At 53.0% G+C, this 16,691-nt stretch overlaps 1 protein-coding gene across 1 annotated transcript in view; it reads right to left on the bottom strand.

The window, feature by feature from the left end:
* Muc6 (mucin 6, oligomeric mucus/gel-forming) overlaps nucleotides 1-14,213 on the bottom strand; it is a 17,682-nt gene extending 3,469 nt beyond the window's left edge. Inside the window, exons 1-31 of the mRNA XM_028786890.1 lie at nucleotides 14,153-14,213; nucleotides 11,997-12,050; nucleotides 11,590-11,833; nucleotides 11,397-11,523; nucleotides 10,993-11,083; nucleotides 10,807-10,916; nucleotides 10,432-10,639; nucleotides 10,184-10,306; nucleotides 9,743-9,863; nucleotides 9,505-9,643; nucleotides 9,332-9,436; nucleotides 9,151-9,223; nucleotides 8,918-9,055; nucleotides 8,507-8,668; nucleotides 8,327-8,421; nucleotides 8,105-8,237; nucleotides 7,621-7,870; nucleotides 7,483-7,535; nucleotides 7,273-7,382; nucleotides 6,695-6,846; nucleotides 6,379-6,520; nucleotides 6,184-6,294; nucleotides 5,469-5,654; nucleotides 5,122-5,361; nucleotides 4,283-4,439; nucleotides 3,911-4,054; nucleotides 2,938-3,000; nucleotides 2,441-2,476; nucleotides 1,865-2,044; nucleotides 1,134-1,349; nucleotides 139-221 (exon numbers count right to left, since the gene is read on the bottom strand). Coding sequence (XP_028642723.1) covers nucleotides 139-221; nucleotides 1,134-1,349; nucleotides 1,865-2,044; nucleotides 2,441-2,476; nucleotides 2,938-3,000; nucleotides 3,911-4,054; nucleotides 4,283-4,439; nucleotides 5,122-5,361; nucleotides 5,469-5,654; nucleotides 6,184-6,294; nucleotides 6,379-6,520; nucleotides 6,695-6,846; nucleotides 7,273-7,382; nucleotides 7,483-7,535; nucleotides 7,621-7,870; nucleotides 8,105-8,237; nucleotides 8,327-8,421; nucleotides 8,507-8,668; nucleotides 8,918-9,055; nucleotides 9,151-9,223; nucleotides 9,332-9,436; nucleotides 9,505-9,643; nucleotides 9,743-9,863; nucleotides 10,184-10,306; nucleotides 10,432-10,639; nucleotides 10,807-10,916; nucleotides 10,993-11,083; nucleotides 11,397-11,523; nucleotides 11,590-11,833; nucleotides 11,997-12,050; nucleotides 14,153-14,213 — 4,107 coding nt within the window. The remainder of the gene's footprint in view (nucleotides 1-138; nucleotides 222-1,133; nucleotides 1,350-1,864; nucleotides 2,045-2,440; nucleotides 2,477-2,937; nucleotides 3,001-3,910; nucleotides 4,055-4,282; nucleotides 4,440-5,121; nucleotides 5,362-5,468; nucleotides 5,655-6,183; nucleotides 6,295-6,378; nucleotides 6,521-6,694; nucleotides 6,847-7,272; nucleotides 7,383-7,482; nucleotides 7,536-7,620; nucleotides 7,871-8,104; nucleotides 8,238-8,326; nucleotides 8,422-8,506; nucleotides 8,669-8,917; nucleotides 9,056-9,150; nucleotides 9,224-9,331; nucleotides 9,437-9,504; nucleotides 9,644-9,742; nucleotides 9,864-10,183; nucleotides 10,307-10,431; nucleotides 10,640-10,806; nucleotides 10,917-10,992; nucleotides 11,084-11,396; nucleotides 11,524-11,589; nucleotides 11,834-11,996; nucleotides 12,051-14,152) is intronic.
* Nucleotides 14,214-16,691: the final 2,478 nt, after the last annotated feature.

Consider the following 16,691-nt stretch of genomic DNA (forward strand, 5'->3'; position numbering starts at 1 on the left):
TGCAGATGGTCTGAAGTTGGGTGCCGTGCTGTGTGTGGTGCTGGAGAAGGCCTCTGTCTGCAAAGAGTGTGTGGTGTGTGGAGTTTCAGGAGTGGTAGTTGTGCCTGAGGTGGTGTCGACGCCAAGGGTAGCACTCACCCCAGTGTTGGGCCTGTTGGATATTGTAGTAACTCGGAGTGATGTGTACTGATGCTGTGTTGTGTAGGAAGGTGAGGTTGTTTCTGTCGAGGACAAGTTTTGGGTTTTGGTTGTTATATCTGCTTCCTGGACTGTAGTGGTTTGAAGCATGGTGGTCCATTGGTTTGTTATGGGAGGTGATGGGACCATGTGTGAAGTAGTCTGGGTGACAAGAGTCTGAGATATTGGTGTCCCTTCTGATGTGGGAAATGTTGGGTTCACAGAAGCTAGTGAGTTGTGAGTGCTTGGGAAATTGGTTGTCATCTGAGTAGATGTTTCTGAAGGAACATTTGTGGAGTGTTTTGTATTGTGGGAAGAAGTTGTGGGTAGAGAGTGGGTGGTCAGTGTCACGAGTGGGAGATTGGTCGGAGACACTGTGTTTTGGGTCCAAGTACTTATAATAGGTGGTGGTAAGCTACTGCTTGGCCCTGATTGATGGGTAGTCTGGGTAGTCTTTCCTGAGTGAGGTAGCTCTGTGGTCTCAGTTGCATGGCTTGTTGTGGTTGGCCGGTGACTTTCCTGTTGGGCTGATGTCACTGTGGATCATGACAGTGAATAATTTTAGTTTAAGCTCATAGTCCTTCATATGTGCTTTGCTGTGTTCCTGGACTTGATTTTTTCTCTGCTCGCTAACCATTGTAGATTGATTGCCTGTGAGTTGCCCCCTTACTGAGGCACTTCTTTTCTTTGGCAAATTTTACTGCAGTTCTACCCTCCCCTCCTGTGCACTTACCTTGACGTAGGCCTTTTCTCTTGTACCTGCCTGTCCTATGTCCTGAGATGTGGCTGGGAGCCAGGCCATTACTCCCTCTTCCTGCTGCTTTTCTGCCCCGTTGGTCTCCCTTCTCCCTCATCCCTTGAATATAGAGACCTTCTTCCTGAATTGGATGTGCTTTACTGAGGGTCAGTCAAGCATGTGGCTTGAGTGCTGTGGCTTCCCATGGGCCTTGACTTACCTTGGCTGCTAGACATCCCAGCTGTTGAAGTTAGCAGTGTCACTGTGGTTCTCTCTGTGAACTCAGCTGTGGTCTTTGTGGATGAGCTGAGGGAAGATGCTGTGGACTTGGATGTGGCCTGCGTCACTGGGAACCTTGTGGGTGTTGACTTCGGTTTGGATGTAGGAGGCAAAGGTGATGTCAGTGGTGTGGTAGCCACGGTGGTTTGAGGGTATTCTGCAGAGGAAAGTAGTGGTAACATCTTTTCCCACCTGCTTCTCCCAGAAGCAAAGAGAGTTCCCTGCTCTTTGCTCTTGTCCTCAGGAGATTTATTGTTATTTCTTCATAGTTTGACGAACACCTGTCTCTTCCCTCACCTGTAGGAGTCTGTCTGACTGGAATAGGCTCACCTCCGGGCTGTGACGTGGGCTCTCAATTCTCTACTCACACTTCAGCTCTTTGGAAAGATACTCCTCAGTGTCCCCAGCAACATCAGGGATTGCTGTGTGAGCAGGGTGGGCTACAGGGTCGAGGCCCATGTATATTCTATTGGAAGTTTCAGACAGCCTGGAATGGCCACCTTGAGTGACCAGCTTGAGTTGTTAACTAGGTTTTTGAAAAATCTCCATCCTGCCTTTTGTGCACAGTGAATTCTGTGCTGAGACACTGCCTCAGGCATCCCTCAGTGGGAGGACCATAAGTAGTAACCCTTCACACCCTAGAGTTCTACTAAGCTCTCCCTCCCTTTTTACCTCCTGAGGAGACTGTGGATTTCTTGGGGGTGGTCCAGTGTGTTACTTCCTTAGTGGAGGATGGGGCTGAAGGTGGTGGGGTCGGAAGACCTGGCAGGTAGGAGGGGCCCACAGGTGTGTTTGCAGAACTGGAACTGTGAAACTCAGTGCTGATGGGGGTTGCTGTAGTAGGCTGTGAACCTGTGTAGAACATATGTGATCTCATGGATGGGCAGAATCTGGCTCTAGAGCCCCTCGGGAAGAGACAGATCTTCTTGCTGAGGGGCTAGGCAAAAGTCACAAGGTGGCTCACGGACTCATGAAGCCAGCATGGACTCCTGGTAGACTTACCTGGTGAGGCCCTGCTTCCTGCTCAGTTAAGTTAGTCAAGCGGCCAGAATCAATGGCTGGCCAGGAGCTGAGCTATGTATGCCCTTTCCCTTGTAACCTAGGACTGCAAGGGACGTTACCCACCCTCCCAGGGCCCGGCAGATGTAGAAGCTGGGCTGGTGGGGTGGGGAGGGCTGTCCACTGGAGCTAGGGTGAGCTCTGGGCAGGACGCCCTCATCCTGTGATACCAAGTGGGTGAGCAATCACCTGTGGTGGTTGGTGGTGATGTGGTTGTTGGTGGTGCTGTAAGAGGAGAGCAGGTTTGTCAGGGATGGCCGCCTATGAAGCTTCTCCCCTGACTGGCCCACCCCTCCCTCTCCTGCCTCTTTCCCTCTCTCCTCTGTCACTCTAGTAGGGAGAGTAGGGGCCAGTCAGGGTGTCATGGCAGGGCTGGTGTCATGCAAGTGTCTAGGCTGTGTTCCTAAGAAAATTCCCCTTGTGTATCTAAGTACCCTGGCTGGTGTGGGCCACTGTGCCCTAAGGTTGTGGCTAAGCAGTGGCTGGGCTGGGGAATAGAGCAGAAGCCAAGGGGGCCCCAGTACAATTTTGTTTCTGTTGTTTACTAGGACACTGTTTGAGCCAGTGTGTCAGTGTCCTGAGGGAGGGGATCTAGGAAGGAGGTACTAGGGCTGGACAGGCTTGGTACATATGCTACCCACACAAGGGCTGTGCTACCTAGTGGCGGGAGCACCTGCTAGACTTACCACAGGGTACACAGGTCCCTTCTTTGTGATCGAAGTACTCATTCTGGGAGCAGTTGTAACAGCCTGGGGTAGAAAAGGGGCAGGCTTGGCACTCCTTTCACACCCACCTGCCCCACCGGCCTGCAGGGAGCACTACTGTGCTGTGCTCCCTACTCGACCCTCCTGCCACCACCACCCTCCTCCCTCCTCTCACTTCATACCAGCTTCTGAAGTTACCTGCTGGGCCCTAGAACTCTGCCTTTTCTGTCTTTGCTTTCCTGGCTCCTGGATCCTGTGTCTTAACTGCATTTATTGATTGATTGATGGATGGATGGATTGATTGATTGATTGATTTACTATTCATTTATTTTTGAGACATCTCACTATGTAGCTCTGTCTGACCTGAAATTATGTAGCCCAGACTGGCTTTGAACTTACAAAGATTCACCTGCCTCTGCCTCCTGAGTGCTGGGACTAAAGGCCTGCACCGCCGTGACTGGCCTAATTGCTCTTTTTGATGTGGAGATCCCTGTCTCTGTCCCAGCTCCTGCCCTTTTCTATCTTCCCCACTGCCAGAGACTCTCCAGAGCAGCAGCAATCCATCTAGCTGTGGGGTTCCTATGGTGCCTGTTTTAACTTCTGATGTGGCAGGCAGATCATCTGACAGTTCTTTAATTCCTTATTTTGGTTTTTAAGGATCTTTTCCAGGCCAGAGAGCAGGGCTAGTTTGTGTGAGACCAGGTCCCCAGTTGAGAACAGGCCTTGGAACTCAGTACACATTCACTGAGTGTGTGAGTGTGTGCGTGGATGAGTGTGCATAGCAGTCAGGTCAGTGTGTGCTGAGGGATGTGGGTGAATGAATGCAAGAGAGTGGATCTGTGTGCGGATGAATGAATGCAGTGAATAGACGTTTGCATGAATGGATGGATGGACCTATGAATGGCTGAACGAACAAAAGCCACATGCATGGCGTGTGTATCCCAGTGCCTCATACCTTCAGTGTTTGTGTCCGGGAAGCTTCCCAAGCTGCCAGGGCAGAGACAGGGCTGGTAGTGCCACGTGCAGTTGGCCTCCTCAGCATACTGGTATTCATTCTCACCCACCAGTGTGTGGGTGTTGTAGAAGTCACAGTAGATGGCTGAGAGAAAGGATTCTCATCAGCTGGCACCAAGGCCTTCGTGCCAGGATAAAGGGCTTGGGGTCTGTTGGAGGCCTCCTCTTGGTGGGTCTGGGAGGGGAGAGCCTGGGGAATAGCTGGTGACCCAAGGTTGCCCTGCAGGGGTACCGTCTGGTGCCTACCTGGAGAGAGAGCTTCTGGGGTATGCCCCTGGGTGGAACAGGTTTGAGGATGGGGTGAGACACTCACGGCAGAAGTCTGGGGTCCTCCAGTCCACACACACGCCCTTGTCCAGACAGGCCTTGGCGTAGGCAGCCACTGCATCACACAGACACTCGCAGTCCCCGCCTGTGTCGCACCCACAGGCATCACGCACGCAGGCCTCATAGTAGGGCAGGTGGTACACCTGTGGAGTGGAGGGTGCCATGTTGACATTTGGCTGCTGAGGTGGTGGCAAGGTAGAGTTTAGACTTTGTTGCTTTGGGGCATAGGCTTTGGGGACAGGTATCCTGGCACTCTGAGAGGCATCTTCTGGTATACAGCTCTAATTGGCTGCCACTTTCCAGAGGTGAATGTTGTTGGTGCTCAATCAACACCTGCCCTAGGGTATCCATTAGAGACAACTCCTAATGGGACCAGGGTGTGGCAAACCCAGGCTGGGGGTCTCTGCTCCCTTCTCCAGCCCCTCTAGACATCCCAGATGGCCCCTAGCTATAGGTACTTTGCACCACTAGGGTAGTCTCCTACCATTCTTTCTGAGCATTCTGTACTAAATGCTCTGAGACCAAAAAGCTCACCCCTGCCCCATGGCTGGGTCACTTATAACTGAATATCTCATCTCTGGGCCATATATCCCAGAGCTGCTGTCAGCTGTCTGCCTGGGGTGACACTTTTACTCAGTGTCTCATCTGCTATGGTCCTCTAGTGGGCAGAGGTCTGGACACTGCTTATCACCTCTAGCTTGTGGGTGACCCTGGCCTCAGGTGCTGGATACTTCCTGTCTCACACCTGATAACTTCCTGCCAACCTGGAGAGCCCCATGGTAGGTAGGACTGTCTGATGTCCCTATCTTGGAGGACAGGACCCACCTTGCTGTGACAAGCAGCAAAGGTCTGGCTGTTGATAATGTTGCATTTGCGCTCAGCCCAGGAGCGCCGGAAGGTATTCAGGCTGCAGGGATCCACTGCGTAACTCGCGTCCCCACACAGCGGACTTTCCTTCCACGAGTTCACAAACTCCAGTTCACTGGACGCTACATACTTGCTGCGTGTTTCAAAGTCATCTTTCATGTTTCCATTGGAGTTGCCACACAAGCCACAGAGGGCATCCTGACAGGGGGAAGTTGCTGGGGAGTCAGTCATGCAGGCTTTGTGGTGGACCCCTCACCCAGAAAGCAGCCGGGACCTTGGCTCACTGGCAAGCGTGCGGTGAGTACCTGGGTATTGCGGCGGATCTTGATAGAGACACTCATGTGTTTGTTCCACACAAGTGTCAGGTTGAGCCTTCCAGGGATGTTTATGTCCAGGACAAGATTCAGGGGGCTAGGCTTCACTTGCAGGTGCACCAGAGGCTCTTCCCCGCTGACTGTGTAGTTACTGTCTGCCATTGTGATGGACAGCCCCTGTGGGGGGAAGTGTTGTCATCCTGCTTTCATTTCCTGCCCACCCCAGTATCCAGATCAGTCGATGACTTGAGTATTTAGAAGGGAGAGGTGGAAGCCAACAAAGATGGTGTGATCCATCTTTGTGAGGGTCAGTTCAAAGCCAGTCTAAAAGGCATGATAACCTTGAGACCAGCCTTGCTACATGAGACCCTGTCTCAAAACAACAGTGAAAGACATGTATAGGAGTATCTATTAGGAGCCAGTTCTGGACAGAAGACATGTGGAAACAGATTCAGCTTCCTGGAGAGCAGATTTCTTTCTGCCCATGAAATGCTATACAGCCCTGGGAAACTGTTGGAGACCATGTAACCACTAATTCTGAGTGTGTAACCACCCAGCTGGCCACCAATCTCTGGCCACCTCTTCCTGTCACACAAACAAGAAGAGATGGTGGAAGAGTGTTCAGGTGGAGAGGCTGGGGAGAACTGGAAGCTGATGATCAAAATACAGCCAGCCCTCTCCCATCCAGTGGGACACAGCCACTTACACCCAGGGAGATCTTGATGGCTCTGGAGCAGGTGACCCCCGACTTCCCACAGATGACATTCTCTGTCAGGACCTTGAAGGTAGGCTGTGAGCTGTTGGCACCACAGTCATCCTGCAGGGAAAGGGTGTTGAGGAGAAGCCCTCATGGTCCCCACTCTGGTTCCTTTCAGGCTTTGGCCCCGGGCTCAGTGGTTACCGTGGCCAGCGTGTATTCGCAGTTGCCGTCAAACACAAAGCGTTGTCCGTCAAAAGTTATGATGTGGCCTTCGCCGTAGAGGACACAGGTGGATGGACATTGTGTGCTAAGCTGGCAGGTCCACCTTCCCTGTGAACAGGTGCTGGGGAGATGGGAGTGAGCAGTGGTTAGAGGTGGTCTTTCCAAAGAACAGGGAGATGGACTGGGCTGTGACCCCAGGATTCTCCACCTATGGGAGCCCTGCCCTGGGACAACTTCCTTTTGGGTATCTTTGCCTGCCCAGATGGCCGTAGGGGTCTGGGTGTTCATGACCTACCAGGTCTTACAGTCTGTATGGAGCTCAGAACCACCTGGGTAGGACACCCCTGCATAGTCACATGGACATTGCTCTGCAGGCACACACTGCCCGTCACTGTTCTCATAGAGCCCCTGAGGACACACGCAGCCGGATTCACACTTGGTGGGTACCTGGTAGGGAGGCAGGGTAAGTAGCTTCTCAGCACTCCACTTTTCCAGCTCCAGCCCCCTTGAGACTACCCACGTCTTTTCTTTTGTCTAGCCTTCTCTTAGGTCTCTATGGGCAGCTGAGTCTTACTCCTAGAGAAGCCACCCTTCTGGTAATGTTTCAGGTGTGTGTGTGTGGAGGGGGCTGCCACATACACAAAGACAGGTGGCTCTAATTCTCAAGTGGGGAACCAGTTGGTGTTCTCAAAGAATCCCACAGATAAGCACCCTGTCCTTTAACTACCTAGCTACCAATCAGCTCCTGAGTCAATCCCCAGCACTTGCTATTGAGACAAAGACATAGCTAGAGGGACACCGTGGTTGCAGCATGGTCCAGCCCTGCCCTGGCTCCCATAGAGTTGTAGAAACCCTCTCCATCCTGCTTCTTACACAGGCAATGCCTGTGGCCAGCATCTGGCACGTGGGGGCACATGCAGCTCCAAACTTGTCCTCTGACGACTGGCTGCAGGACTGGAAGGTCTTGGGCTCTGGACAAGATGCTACAGGGAAGAAAAAGACAGGTCAGGTAGACTGGGGGACACCGGGTGGTGCAGGGGCTTCTCTACAGGGTCTCATGGCCATCCCCTGGTATGCACTGACCAAAGAACATCTCTGCTTGCCGTGGACAGCTCAGGCGCCCATTGATGCAGTAGCTGTAAGAAAGGGGCAGGGACATATGAGCACACTGGTGCGCAGGCCCTTCCCTCACCAGGCCTTGCCCAAACCTTCCCTCCATACCATATGACCCCGTTGATCATGGTTGACTGGTCAGCCTGGACAAACTTGTAGCTGTCCAGCAGACAGGGGCACTGGGCCTTGTGTACACATTCTGCCTTGTGGTTCAGGTAGGTGCCCTCAGGACAGTTGCAGCCATCCACTGGCACAGGACTTGCATGACACTCTGTCTCACGATCCGACAGAGACAGGCAGGTACGCTCACAGGCCTTGCTATCGTAGCTGAACGTGCGGTTGCCAGTGCAAGGCACAGCTGCAGGAATGTAGAAGCCAGGTCCTCAGGACAGGAAGCTGTGTGTGGGGAGGGTCTGGGGCTTGGGAATGTGGTGACTAGCAGGTAGAGGAATGGCTGAGCAGAGGTTGAAGGTCCTAGAATCCCTCAAGCTGACCACGGGAGCCTTGTTGTGGTCTAGGCTCACATCACTCCTAAGCCCTCGACCCTGCCTCTTATGACCCCTCCACCCCTCCCACCACAGTCAGCACTCACTGCAGTTGTCCACACTGTCCCTCCAGCCCCAGAGCAGGACACCATGGGAGGAACAGGCATGGGCATAGGCCCCCAGTGCAGAACAGATGTGAGGGAAGGTCTCCTCGTAGTTGCAGGCCTGGTACACACATCTCTGTGGGAAGGGTGGGACCCAGGTGACTAGGACTGCATCTGCTGTTGTCGTCTCCCCTCATCTCCTCCTCAAATGCCCACTGGACCCACCTTGTAGAAGGGCTGGGGGTTCACCACACTGTGACACTTCTCAAACACACTGCCCTTCCTCAGCAGCATGGAGCAATGGGTCTCTGCACACACCTCTGGAGACAACAGGTGTAGCTGTGGGTGTCCTGTTCCCATCCCAACAGGCCTGGGTGGCTGAAGGTGGAGGTGCAGGGAACTCACTGTTGAGCTGGCTCATGGAGCAGGGGTCCGTCTCACGCTCAAGGGCAGCTGGACAGTTCCCCGCACGCCAGGAGTCCACAAAGAGTGAGGCAGTGCCTTCATCAATACCCATGCTGGTTGTGAAATCGTCTGTTGTGTCTCCGTTGAAATTGCCGCAGAGCCCTGCGTGGGTGGGATTTGTGAGCAACTGAGTTCTGGTCCTTCCATCCAGTTCTCCATATACCCAAGAGCTCTCCCCTCTCCAGCTGTTCTCCTTTGGTTAATTATCACTGGCCTTATATGGCTGGAACTACAGGTTTCCTAGATGTGGAGGGTCAGTATAAGGCACTTGTGGGTCCCCTCTGTATCTAGCCACAGCGGAGAGGAGACAGCCAGGTTGACTCTGGGAGTGACCAGCAGGACAGTACTCACCTCTGGTCTGGCCTTTGAACTGGGGTGCGACTGTGATGTACACCTGGAAGACTGGCTGCATCTGGAGCACAAGTTCCAGCCCGAAGGTGGTAGCCATCTGGAGGTGGGTGGATGTCTGCCTGAAGATGGTGATGTTGTCTGCAAGATTTCAGGGCTAAGAAGGCTGTCCCTGCTGCCATGCTCCAAAGAAATGGCAACACAAAGTTCCCAGGGCTGGCCCCAGAAGGACTTACGTGTCTTGTATGGCAGCAATTTGGTGTCCCCGTTGTTGGTGATCACTTCATCCTCTGAGATGACAATTTTGTCCTGGAGGGTCAGAGGAGAGGGAATAGGAAGTAGGAGAAGCAGGAGCCAGATGCTGGCCTGCAGGCAGTGGGACACAGCACACGCTTGACGGAGGCCAGGTAGCCTTACCTTCTCGGACAGGTAGATGATGGACACTAGGGAGGTCTCTGAGTGTGAGTAACCCGACTTGTCATACACAGCCATGAGAGTGCCTTCGTTGGGAAGCTGCGGGCTCTGGGAAGGTGAATAGGTCAGGCATGGATGGACTGGTCCCTTTCCCCCAGCCCTAGGGCTCCCCCTACCTGGAGAAGAGTATAGGTGCAGGTGCCATGGAAACGGTAGGGTCTGGCATCGAATGTAGTGACAAAGGAGCCACCTTCTAGGGAGCAGTGGCCAGGACACGGCTGCTTTGTGCATGTCCAGCTGCCCATGGTACACTGGCTGCAGGAGGACATTGGGGTAGGGCATCGTGAAGCCCAAGGTGAGTAGCGTGCCTCCCTGGGTTCCACACCAGCAGAACTTCTTGTTTTCTATACTCACCAGGTTTGGCAGGCTGTCCTTGTGATCTCCCCAGGGCCATAGACCATACCATTGAGCGTGCAGGGGCACTGGTTGACTGTCACACAGGAGTGGTTTCCGGATATATCGTCAAGCAGTGTACCTAAGGGCATAGGCTCAGGTGGGACGGGTGTTCCTTAGGCAGCCTATCACTGTGGGGACTCCTCCTCAGCTGGCTGAGGGCTGTTCATCTGTCCCAGGCTCTGCCCCTCCTTCATCCCTGCCAGCCTTGGGGAAGGTGCCTTGAACAACTCAAAGCCCACCTCTACTCCCACTGCCCACTCTGCATGGAGTCTTGGGTTTATTGGAAGTTTTGGAATTGATAGATAAGGCCTGGACCAGGGACTCAGATATAGAATATCTAGGCCAAGCTGGAACAGAGTGTGAGTTTTGGGGATAGTGAGTGCTGGTGTATATCCTCACCGTGGGGGCAGAAGCAGCCGAAGGTGCAGAAGCTAGAGCAGCTGTGCTGTGGGTTGGAGCAAGTCTTGATGCAGACCTCACCGCATTCCTGGTACACTTGATCGGCCGGGCACTGGCTCATGGCTGCAGGCAGCAGGCATGGGATCTGGTAAGAAGATCCTGCCTGCCTTCCTGAGTTCCTACTTTATTTTTGCTTAGCTTCTCCCCTTCTCAAAACTGCTTTCCTTTTCACCCTGCCCAGAACTCACGGCAGAGTCCGGGGGTCCTCCAGTTGCGGACAGGCTGACCGGTCATGCTGCATCGCCGAGAGTACTCAGACAGTGTAGCGCAGCTGCAGTTCGGCTGGCCTGGGTGGGCACAGTCAGCCATATCTGCCTGGCAGCTCAGTATCAGTGTCTCTTTAGGCACGTCACACCGGGGGGACACCAGGGTCAGTAGCTGGTTACAGATCTGGGCCTGAATAGAGAGCCATTCAAGGTCATATGGGTAAGGCCACATCTTGTATCATACCCATCTTGGGAGGGCAGACGTGGGGGTGGCATTGGCCCCAGAGACCCTTACACAGCCCCCCCCCCCGTGTGTCCACCACATTGTGGCCCTGGGTTATGGGCCACTTCACATACATGTCTGGTCTTCAGAATGGTGGGGCTGGGGATGGCTTCGTAGGCACAGATCTCATTGGGGTCATCTAGCTTCTGAAGTGTAGCATACTTATGGGGTTCCAGAAGTTTGCCTGGGGGCATAGGGCAGAGATCAGTGTGTGGAACTGACTACAAAGAGGCCCGACCACCCACCCCGACCCAGCTTACCGTCCTCACTCAGAAATTCATTGTCTGTCTTTCCATCGAAGTTCCCACACAGTCCACAGAGCCTGCCCATGTACTTCTTCTCTACCAGGACCTGTGTGGTGGTACTGTTGGTCCCGCGGGGATGCATAAGGAGTTCCCCGCCCGGGCTGGAGAGTCCTTAAACTCTTGCTTCAAGGTTCCAGGCGTTCCCACCCCACCACCCTGCCCTTCCTGGGGGCAGGGCGTGTGGTTCTTCCCTGGCTGGATCCTCCTCCTTTTCAAATGGGGAAACTGAGCTGCTATCTAAGCTCAGGTCCTCTTGGGTTACTGGTCAGCAGTCAGTGCTGTCCTGCTAGTCAAGGCTCCGGGGACTTACTCTGAGGAGAGCCCTTCCTGAATGCTGTTTGTCAGCTCATGGATCTCACCATAAGATGGGCATCGGGACCCCACATGACGACTAACTCCAGCTCCAGCTGCTTGGCCACCAGCTGCACGCTCTGGCCATATGGTGTGATCTGGAGGCCATTGCTGGTGTAAGGCAGGCTAACAACCCTGTGGGTAAGACAAGTTAGTAGCTGTCCCTTCTGTCCCCCACCCTGGTTGCCCTACCCAGCTTACCCAATGTCCCTGACAGAGATGGTTTCCTTGTTCACAGTAACCACAGAGGCCCCCAGTTCCATGATGATCCGGGAGATGTTCCCATCCCTATCTCTCCGCAACTGGATGCTAAAGGTGGTGGGCAGGTCATCCCCGCAGGTAGCCGTAAAGATATAATTACACATCCCTTTGAAATTATACTCATGGCCGTCAAAGGTGGAAAAGTGGCCAGCTCCCCATGTGGAGCACCAACCCTTTTCTGGGGCTGAAAAAAAAAAGATACACTTTCAGTCCCATTTCCTATGTCTAGGTAGGGCATGTCTGGGAAGCCTGGTCCAGAAGCTGTGGCCCTAGAGAGTCCATCATAGCCCCAATCCCACATGCCCACCCAGCTCTGGCCTGGGCTCTGCCTTCTCTCTAGGCCTTACAGGACTGCAGGTTATCCTCAGTGTTGGAGTCTGTGGCATCTTCAGTCCAGGCACCTGTAAGGCAGGAAGCTACAACTCAGCATCCTCCAGTGTAGTTCCTCTAGCTACTCTAATCAGGGCAGGGCCAGGCATAGAGGTCACAGTTCCCGAATACCCATCGCCCAGCTAGTGCCTTGGAGGAGAACTCTAGGCTGAAGCCTGAACTGTGGCTTTTATTGTGGATCTTTTTTGTGGAAACCCAAAATCACAGCACCCCAGGGCCTGGATGTTCTGTGTGTGTGTGTGTGTGTGTGTGTCTATGCATGCGCGCATGTGTTGAGGTGTGGCAGCTCGCTCCTTCCTGCACACAGGACCACTGGGCCTCTGGTACTCTGGTTAGCAGGGATACAGCTGCTGATGGCTCTCATCTGTCTTTGGAAGTTTCAGCTTCCAGGGACTTAGACTAGCAAATGAGGTGGTGTCCAGACCTGCATGGCTGGGACTGTTATTGCAAGCTGTTCCACACTACTGTCATCCCTGATGAGGTTTGTCCACTGAACTCCAAGCCTGGTGCATGCCCACCTATCACCTTTCCCTCCCTGGGACCCAACAGGCAGTGGGAATGGAAGATCTAAAGTAACATCTAGGGAAGTCAATAGCATCTGCCCCTGTCCAATGATCCTTAATGGTGTGGAGAATGGGCCAGGCTCTCTGAGTATCACCCTCGGTAGGTCATATTTCTCTGTCTTCCAGACAGGACAGGGACACTGGGAGCCACCCCACTCTATGTGGTATGAACGGCATAGGCTCAGCTCCTGGCCCTCTTCATCCCAGACCTGGGTCTGGCTCTATACTGTGCTCCTAAGGGGCTCCTGGCCCTCTCCTGACAAGTCTTCCCTCTCCCTGGCCCCAACCTGAGTCTGGCTTCCTTGTTTTTCTTTGAGCTGGCCTCTAACTGGAGGTTCTTTTGAAGATACCAGGAGATTGCCAACATCCTAGCCCCTCCTACTGGAATCACCTGCATCTCAGTTGTTGTCCATGGGAACTCTTGGGCTTGTTTGGTGGTCTCTCTTGTCCCCAGTTAATCCTACTGCCTCAGGCATCTCCATTTCCTTCCCAGCTTCTGTGGCCTTAAGCCCCACTTGGCCTTTCTGACCTCATACTCTTCCACCTCTGCCCTCCCACTGGGCTGCACAGAGGCAGTGCTCCAACGCTGCTGTAGGAGCAGCTCTGTCTCTCCAGCTTCTTGTAGCCCAACACAGTTCCCAAGACCTCAGCCTTCCTTGGTCCCCTCTGGGCCTTTCCCATGAGGCCCTCCTGTGGCTTACACTTTTTCTTTTACTTTCCCAAGGAACCTGGTTAAAAGCCAGCTCTCCCTTCTCTTCCTGCCAGGTATGCTAGGTAAGGGGCAAGACAGGGTCCCAGGTGACCTGGTAGGATCTATAGACATTGTTTTATGATTTTCAGGGCTGCTTTTGCTGTGGACAGTTGGCCCTATGTAGTGGTGAGGAGATTCCTGGAGAGAGGATCAGAGCAGCCTGGTGGGAGGACATCACATTCAAGTCTGAGACACACCTAAGCACCCTTGCCCAAAGGCTGGGTATACTCTGTATGGCCTCCCTGCCTCAGGGAAGGTCCCTTATAGCTCTGATTGGCATACAAGCTGTGGGCTGCGGTGACACAAGATGCTTTCCCACATATACAGAAGAGGGGAAGTTGAGACCTGGAGCCAGCCATAAGTGCTGTCAGTGAGTGAGGGGAAGAGTAGTGGAGCCTGAATTCTGCCCAAAGAAGCAACTCTATTGGGATGGCACGTGCACCTGCCCCCACATACCTCAGCCTCTCAAAGAGCTCCCAGGGCCAGAGCCAAGGGGGAAAGAAAGGGAGTCTTGATGCTAGCTATCACCAAAACTGCTGAGACTGTACAGGAGGGACCCCCACTCCCATTTCCAGTAGAGCCCATTCCTTTCCTGGCCACCATACCCAGCTCACAGGAGGTGAACCGGTTTGAGCACTTTGCTGGACCTCTCCTACCTCCTATTCATCAGTTCATATGACTAGCCTGCCTCAGGCAGAGTCCACGAGGCAAGAAGACCTGAGGGCTTTCCCATGCACAGGGACCTGTGGAAGGCATTGGATACTCAGACCACCCTGGGCACTAGCCACTGCCCACTCACCAGCATCGATTAGGGGTCCCCTGAAGAGCAGCAACAGCAGCAGCTGTTGGATCCTGAGCATGGTGGCACTTCTGGAGCTGAGAGGTGGCCACCAGCCCTGGTCTTCCACTGCTGGGCGCAGGCAGTCTTGCTGCTGCTTCTGCTGCAACTGAGTGTCTAGCTCTCCAAAACTTATATAGGGGTGGTGTGCCCACCCCCTGCCGCACCTACTTGTGCCCCATACACCAGGCCTGTGATCACCACCGCCTGCCTGGCACAGCAGTGGCCAAACAGGATATTGGGTTCTGCTTTATCAGGACTCAGACTTTGGAAAATTCTGCAATGGTTGTGGCCTCATTATCTTCCCACTCCCAGTGGGGGGCTGACACACGCACTCCAGGGGCCCACAAACACCTCCTGCATCTGGCTGTCCTGGAGGCCAGGGTGGGTCCTGCCACAGCCTGTCCTAATTGCCAGATCACTGTGGACACTATCAACCACACACCTGGGAGCCTGGGATGGGGCTGCTCCAGAGGAATGTGCGTGAGGCTGGCCTCTTCCTGATCCTGTCAGACAATCCAGTTTCTAACCTCGATCCTCTAGTCTGGTACCTGACCAGAGACACGTATTTTCTGGGTCTGCTTCACTTATTGTGAGTTTTCCTTCCAGGAAAAAGACCACTTGTGGAGAGGTCCTGCTGCAGTGTACTGGGTGGGGGTGGGATGGGAAGGGGTGGGGGTGGGAGGTGGGTGGTTCCATGCACTGTTTGCTGTGCTTTGTGTTCTTGTTCTGAGGGTGAAGTTACTCACTTTTGCAGCATTTCAATGGGTTGACTGATCTGTGGGTGCCCTTAGACAATTGACTAAACCTACTTGGGATATGGGCTCCTGGGAATATGAGAGGCAGGGGGCAAAGGTGGGGTGCATGCCAGACCTTTAAGGAGCTAGGACAAAGGTCAGGTTGAGGGCCAGAATTGGGGTTAAGGCTTGTGTGAAGAAAGGGCAGGCTCTTTCTTGGCACTGTCTTTCAGCCAGGAGATGAGGGGGAATCCAACAAGCCTCTGAGTCCACCCAGTTCCATTGAGAGAGTGGGATGAGGGACATGGATCACCTGATAGTGGTTTGGGTCACTCCTGGGCCAGTGAGTGCTGAGCGATGATCCTTGGACCCCGGCAGGAATCAGGACCAGCCTTGTATCTGTGTTCATTGCAGGTTTGGTATTGACTCTAGCCTTGTTTGAGTCTGGGTTCTCAAATGGGCCTGTATCTCATAGCCAAGCTAGGCCAAGCCCCCTACCTTGGGCCTAGCATATCTCCTCTGGTCCCCTACCTCATACACTGGGAGCTCCCAGATGCTGTCCTCAGCTGGCTCAAAGCATACCCAGCAGATCCTGTGAGAAAGCAGTGGATGTTGTTTTCTGTAAATAAACTAAGGTCAACAGGATGTTTTGGGCTTGAGTGTGGCACTATAATACAGTGTGTGTCTAGCATATCTGAGGCCCTAGATTTGACTTTAGCACATAGCCCCCAAAAGCCAACAATCTCTCCACATCAAACCAAACCAAACAGAAAGAACATGGTCTTTATAGAAACTCTGAGTTCTGCCTCAGTGAGTGGAGTGGTTACCTAATGCTGTGCATGCTACTGGGTGCCTCTTCCTCCCTCCCTCCCTCCCTTCCTTCCTTCCTTCCTTCCTTCCTTCCTTCCTTCCTTCCTTCCTTCCATCTTTCTAATACATTATTTACCTTGTTTATGTGTGTGTATGTGTGTGTGTGTCATAGAGTGTGTGTGTACGTGTGTGCATGCACATCTATACATGCAGGTGCCTGCAGAGTCTAGACAAAGGTTGGAACCTCAGTGCGTTACAAACAGGTGTGGGTGCCATGTGGGTGCTGGAAAGTCAACCTGAATTATTGACAAAAGCAACAAGTGCTCTCCTTTTTAAATTTTTTCTTTTATTCTTTTTAAAAAATGATTTATTTATGTGTATGAGTGCACTGTAGCTGTCTTCAGACACACCAGAAGAGGGCATCAGATCCCATTACAGATGGCGGTGAGCCACCATGCGGTTGCTGGGAATTGAATTCAGGATCTCTGGAAGAGCAGTCAGTGCTCTTAACTGCTGAGCCATCTCTCCAGCCTAAAGTGCTCTCTTTTAAAAAAGTATTTTTTTATTTTAATTTTAATTTTAATTTTTTTTTTTTTGGTTTTTCGAGACAGGGTTTCTCTGTGTAGTTCTGGCTGTCCTGGAACTCAATCTGTAGACCAGGCTGGCCTCGAACTCAGAAATCTGCCTGTCTCTGCCTCCCAAGTGCTGGGATTAAAGGCGTGCACCACCACCGCCCGGCAATTTATTTTTATATTATATGTATGAGTATTTTGCCTGGATGTATGTCTGTGTACCATGCATGTGACTGATACCTGCAGAGGCCAGAGAGGGCATCAGATTCTCTGGGACCAGAGCTGTATATGGTTGTGGGTGCTAGGAATCAAACCCTGTTCCTCTGGAAGAGCAGCCAGTGTTCTTAACCACTGGTATATCAACAAGTGCTCTAATGGTTG

Source organism: Grammomys surdaster, unplaced genomic scaffold, assembly GCF_004785775.1.
Source record: "Grammomys surdaster isolate TR1022 unplaced genomic scaffold, NIH_TR_1.0 125603, whole genome shotgun sequence".
Classification (NCBI taxonomy): domain Eukaryota; kingdom Metazoa; phylum Chordata; class Mammalia; order Rodentia; family Muridae; genus Grammomys; species Grammomys surdaster.